Source organism: Calypte anna, chromosome 5A (genome assembly GCF_003957555.1).
Source record: "Calypte anna isolate BGI_N300 chromosome 5A, bCalAnn1_v1.p, whole genome shotgun sequence".
NCBI lineage: Eukaryota > Metazoa > Chordata > Aves > Apodiformes > Trochilidae > Calypte > Calypte anna.
In genome coordinates, this window is record NC_044251.1 from 3,738,276 (window position 1) to 3,744,473 (window position 6,198).

At 49.0% G+C, this 6,198-nt stretch overlaps 1 protein-coding gene across 9 annotated transcripts in view; it reads left to right on the plus strand.

Moving 5' to 3' along the window:
* ARHGAP1 (Rho GTPase activating protein 1) overlaps positions 1–4,232 on the plus strand; it is a 29,332-nt gene extending 25,100 nt beyond the window's left edge. For all 9 annotated transcript variants that reach the window (XM_030451686.1, XM_030451687.1, XM_030451685.1 and 6 more), the window contains one exon: positions 449–4,232. In XM_030451686.1, coding sequence (XP_030307546.1) covers positions 449–628 — 180 coding nt within the window. In that variant the 3' untranslated portion in view covers positions 629–4,232. The remainder of the gene's footprint in view (positions 1–448) is intronic.
* Positions 4,233–6,198: the final 1,966 nt, after the last annotated feature.

The window sequence follows — 6,198 nt, forward strand, 5'->3', positions numbered from 1 at the left end:
ATTAAGCCTGTGTGGAAGGCTGAAAGCTCTCCAGGGTTAATGTACAACTGCAAAATATCTGAATAGAAGATTAGACTAGAAAAGGGGTCTCAGATCCACCCTACTTTCTGCTGCAGAAGCCACTGCAAGGCTCTTCTTGCAAGAGGGAAGATAATTTTGTTTTGAATGGTGATTGGACTGTAGAGATATTGGCTGACAGCTCTCTTGGGCCTGCTGTTAAGATATGGCTTGGTGATTAAGCCATGGTGGCAAATGAAAAGATGTTGCTCCTCATCTCCTGAATGCTGAATGTCATCTGTGTTTCCCCCAGCCATCTTTGGGGGGGCTCCGGCTTCTGCCCTCCCAGATTTACCCTTGGGAGTCCATCAGGTCTGGCTTTGATGAGGGTGGAGAGCAGCTGCTGTGTTGTTCTGGAGGGTTCACAATGCTCTGTTTCCTTCCTACACAGGTCTCTGCTCACAGTGACAAAAACAAGATGACAAACACCAACCTGGCAGTTGTGTTTGGCCCAAATCTGCTGTGGGCCAAAGACGTAGCCATCACCCTTAAAGCCATCAACCCCATCAATACCTTTACCAAGTTCCTGCTCGACCACCAGAAGGAGCTCTTTGAGGATGTGGAGGCCTGAACCCAGGTCAGCTCACACCAGCACACTGTGCCCACCTTCCCATCTTCTTTCCCACCTTGTCTTGGAGCTGTGAGCAAGCTGTCTCCAGTGCAAAGGGACCATTGATCCTCTGGGTGATGAGCAGAGTGAGGGCTGTGGAGATAGTGGAGAAGGTGTGTAAATTAATGAGCAGGAGACCTGCTGCTCTGGATGGGAAGGGGACCTGTTCTCCCAGCTGCTGGGAGTGGAGCCCTAACCTACCTGCCAGTCTGTGCAGCTCCTCCAGGGCTCATCATCACCCTGCCACTCTTATCAGATGGCCTGACTTCCTTTCTTCCTTTCCTCCACGTGCAGTTTTTCTGCCCTCCTGGTCCCTTCCTCAGCAATGATCTTTTTTGTTTAAGCTCCCAACAGCCCCAGCTCAACCCTCCCCTCCCATCCCTTGCTTCAGCTGGGCTGTCTGGGCTAGGGCAGGTTTGCTGGGTTTTGTGGCAGGGGTGTTCTTGCTGCAAGTGCCATCTCTCTGCACTGAATGTGCATCCTGCCTTTCCCCAGTGGCACCTGAAGCAGCAGGGAAGGGAGCCAGGCAGCCCTTGTGCTTCAGGGAGCAGCCTGTCCTGCACTTGCAAACACCAAAATGCCACTCCAGACACCATGCTTGTGGCAGGCAAGTGAAGGACAGGCTCACAGCACATGGGTTCTGTCTCCTGTCAGACTCCAATACAAGGAAGCTGAACTCAGCCCAACCCTGTGGGGTCACCCACTTGAGATACAATTCAGTGTTTCCTGAGGTGCAGTGGGTGAGGTGCCTCCTGCAGTTACCCAGGTTCAGGCATGTTTGTCATTCCAGCAGCATTTCCAAGACCTGGATGTGGGTGGGGGGCTGGCTGGGGTCCCTTGAAGCTGGTGAACCTGATTATGCAGGGAGCACTGAAGATCTCTGCCTTTACTTGTGACAGCAGCACCAAACCTCCTCCTCTTTGTCAGGCACATGTATCTGTGCTGGCTGGCACAGACCACCTTGGGTAATTGTCTTTCTGAGCAGAACTTTCTCCAGCACAATATGACAGAGAACATGGCCTTGAGGGAAGGTCTAGGCACTCGGGCTAACCCTCACCCTGGGGTGCACCAGGCCTGGACCATAAATTTCTGCCCAGGTGCTGAGAACTCGCGTGCCAAAGCTGTGAAGGAACAGCCACTCCATCATGCCAAGGGCCCTTGCCCTGTCTCCTCAGTTCTTACCTTAATTCTGTTCTGCCATGAAAGCCTGGTCAGGTGCATCCTTTGTGCTGTAGGCACAGCTGGAGAGATGGGATTCTCTGCAACGCAGGCTCAGAGTGGGGTGGGTCTGGCACCTTCCCAAAGCAGCTGCTATGCTGTTAGGGCATTACTGTTAGGTTTGGGCTTCAGCATTCCCCTTACCTGAGCTGAAACAGGTCCCTCTCCTGGCCTGGGCCCAGCAGGGTGTTAGGAGAGACCTTGTAGCCTTATTTCACTGCTGTGTTATATCTTTGCTGTACCCTGCATGCCTGGGCCAGTCCTCCTTGCTGCATCTGGCCACAAGGACAAATCTTTTGGACCAAGCAGAACTAATCTTTAGGAAGCTACTGGATGCTAAATATAACTTTTTTCTTTCCACATTTATTTTAGCCTGCCTTTAAGCACTGACCAAAGGTCTGTGCCTTAGTTGTGATCAAAATGTGTGACCTCTGCTGCAGCTATTAAGGAAATTGCTCATTTTGCCAAGCTGTAGAATGGGGATGGGTGTGGAGGTGGGCAGCTCTGTGGGGCTGTACAGCTCCAGCCAGATGGCACAGAGGAGGCATCACCAACACATGGGTTGAACAGCCAGCAGCAACCTGAGCATTACTAAGGCTGGAGCTTGAGGTGGTGTAGGAAAGGGCTTGTTCTGACCCCCACTAGATACTGGGGGACTTTGGCCTATGGAGGATACAGTGCTCCTTAATCTCCTTCTTCCAAGAGCAGGGAGTCTTCCCTGTTTGGCCAGGGTAATTCACAGCAGCAGACAAATGTTTTGGATGTAGAGATACTTGGCTTGTAATTCACCTGTGATCTCTGATAAAGTTAGCAGGGCTGGTGTGCTGTGGAGGAGTCACTCTCCTGGCATGGACAGTGGAGAGAGAGGTGTATTTGCCCCATTGTTTGTGGGAAGAGCCCAGGCTTTCTGGACAGCCTGGGAGCATCAGTGCAGCCCCTCTTTTCCTGGGACACCCTGCTCTATATAGGACTCAGTGTGGGAGGAGACTCCATGGTCTGGCTGTATCTGCAGCCTTGCTTATATCACTTATATACTGCCCCTAGGGCAATAGCAAATCCAGCTCCCTTTTCCTGGGACAAACAAGGTTAAGGTCTGCAGCTTGGATGGCTAAAGAGGTGTCTGAGCTGCCTGTGTGCTGGGGCATGAGGCTCCAGGGGGTCCCTGGGGAAGTCCAGCCCTGCATGGACCTTCTGCAAGGAAAATTCCCTGCCCAGTTGCTAGAGGAACAGCATTGGAGTGGTTTAGCTCCTCTCCAGGGGTGGAGCAGGGATTGCTGCAAGTGCCTGGTCTGGCTGGAGAGTCTGGTGGGTGGGTGCTTCTTTTTTTTTCCTCCTCTTTGTCTTTTTTTTTCTTTTTCTTTTTTTTTAGTGAATTCTTGAAAATTGTTTCCTTTTTTAGCAAAATGGAGCCTGGTGCATCCCCTGCAGGCAGGGATAAAAGCCTGCTCCAGTTAGTGCCTGCGGGGAGCAGATTTGGAGGGTGTTCAGGAAGCTGCTACTGCTCATGGTGGGAAAGTGCTTGCAAATCCTGGAAGGGACCCAGTGTAAATATCCCCTTTCCTCTGCTGCTCCTCATGCCGAGCTGCCAGGGGCCCTGGAGCTGCACAGGGCTTCTTCTGCAGTCTGCTCTCCTGGATGCCTTGTGTTCCCTGTATATCCCTCCTGTGACCTGGGCAAGGAACTGGCCTGGGCCTGCCTGTAAGTGGCCACCAGAACCTGCATCTGCCAAGCCCAGGGGGTTCAGTCCCCTCCTTGCCTGCTCAGCTTCCTTACAGGGCCAGGCTGGGCTGGCTTTCTCCTCCCAGGTGTCTAATGAGGGGGCTTGGTCTTTGTCCTTTGTTTTCTCCTTGCTGTAGAGCTGCCTAAGGGTCTCCTTCCTGGCTTATCTTTCAGGTTAGCTATTTAGCCATTATTTCTCTCTCTGGGGGTACTTGTTCTACACTTCAACCCTCTGTTTTTTAGAACCTAGACCATTCCCCACTAAGCCTCCTGCTGTCTTAATGGCCTCTGATCACTCCCTGGCCAAGCTGGGTATTGACACGGAGCTTTTGGGTGGTGCAGGGGGGCTGGGACATCTCGGATGCCTTGTGGCAATGTTTGCTAATTTGAGAGAGAGCCGAGGGTTTGTTTGGTTCCTGTTTCCTCCTAAACGCACGGGAGCTCCTGTGCAAAAATTTTGGGCTTTCCTTTTGTTGCTGGTGTTCCCTGCCTTTCTTTATGTGTTGTTGCTGATTTAGGTGCAGGGCTGGGGTTTTCACGGTTCACTCTGCTTATTCCCTTCTAATCTGCACCAATCTTGTATTTCACAGTTTGCACTTTTTGTATTTCAATAAAAATCAAAATGTAATCCCAGCTCTAGGCGTGTCTGTCAAGTGGTAGCAGCTGTGGCACATGTACAAAAAATGGAAGTCTGGCTACCAACCACAGATGTGCAGAGAGGGAGGAAAGTGAGTATGAAGTATCTCCTCTGGGAATAACTCTGGGAAGAAATATCAGTGTGGAGGAGCCTCAGGCTGGAAACAAATTAAAACAAGAATGAAGTATTGCAAGTTGTTTCTTCCCTGAACAGGGCTCCCATTTTACTGCCTCCCTGTCTGATGAGCAATCTGCCTAAGACTGCCCTTTCCCAGAGGCAGGCTCAGACAGTGCCATATCTTGTGGCTATCAGCAGATCCCAAGTAGGAGCCATCTGCAAGCTCCCCAGTTAAAATGAGCTGGCTAACTTAATCCTGGGTGTGTGTACAGGAGCAGAACAGAGAGCACTGGAGCTTGAAAGCATCACCATCAAGCAGTGGCCTGAGCCCTGGCTACTGGCCTTACCTGGATGCTGTGTTAATGCTGTTAACAGTTGGATTTCTACACCACTATACTGTGTTTCTTTTTGGGTTTTTTTTTTGGTTTTTTTTGTTATTCCATACAAGCTGTACAACTAAGGGCTTCCCAGAGCTGCCAGCTCTCCTGCCACATGCTGCTGTTTGACTTGTGTGAATTGTGACAAGCTGTTGGGTCACACACAAGAAGCCAAATGTCTTTTTGGCATCTCTTCACAGTTAACACTTTGCATATGGTCCTTGTAGTCTGATTTATTGGCTACCTCTGTAACTCCCTGGGCAGTACTTCAGTTCTTGGTGGGCCTGTCCCTGGGGTAGTGCTGTGGGCAGGATGGGACAGTACTTAAAACACCTTTGCAACTGCATGTTTCCATGTGTAGCTGTCTTGTGGCCTTAAGGATATTATTCTGAGGAGATCTGACTTGTTTTAAAAGTACAATAAGCTCATAATTGGGTGATATTTGCTTGTTCATTTGCTTGGTGATGATTAATCACTGTTCTGTCACAAGGTTTCCCATCTCTTATCTTACTGGTGAAGAGAGTAGATAATGAAAGCCCTGAAACAGAGGCCCAGGTATCACAGGACATTTTATGTGAATTTGCCAGCAGTTTCATCTCTCCCCATACTGTGCAGTCTTTTGCACATTCATGAAATGAGTAAGTACACACATACATACTGTAGATAAATCAGTATTTATAATGTTGCAATGGGATACCTTGCTTAGTGTATTAATGCCTGAAGGTAAGTTTAAGAAAAGATCATTTTAATAGTTATCCTTGCTCCCCAAACTGGAATATTTACAACTTTTTAGCTCTTTTGGATGCTTCCAATATGAAGTAATTTTTCTTGTTTTTCCTTTATTCCTACCCTTTTATCCACTGCTCTTTCTCTGTGATGACCAGACACCCTTTACACTGCAGCTGAAATCAGCAGTTGTTACATTTACACACAGACTTTTACCATCTTGTCTTCCCTTTGAAGGGGAGGTGTTAGCACTGTAACATCATGTGTTAATCAGGGCTAATTTAAGAAATATACAGCTGTTATCTGGTTATCAGACAGGCACGAGCTACACTTGCCAAGCAGGATGCTCTTTGACCAACATCCCTTGCTGCTGGGATAACCACACCAGTTCTTTCCACATCTTAAGTCTTTTTTAAGTCTTCTCTGAGATTAAAACATTCCCACACTCCTTTTAAATACATCAGTAAGAACCAAGTACAAAACAAACTCTGCTGGTGTGTTTTGTTTATTTTTCTTCCCACCCCTTCATTTTGGAGATGTCTTTTCCTCACTCTCCTTCTTCCAGTAAGGCAGTCTCACCAGTATCCTGCTTACTGCTCCAAAGGTAACACAGCACCAGTGCATTTTACCCTGCACCATCCTGCACTGACAGGCAGCTCTCTGACCATCCCATTCCCAGAGGAGAAAGACTTGAGGCTGGGACTGTCACTATATGCAGAGGAAAGCACAAGACAGTG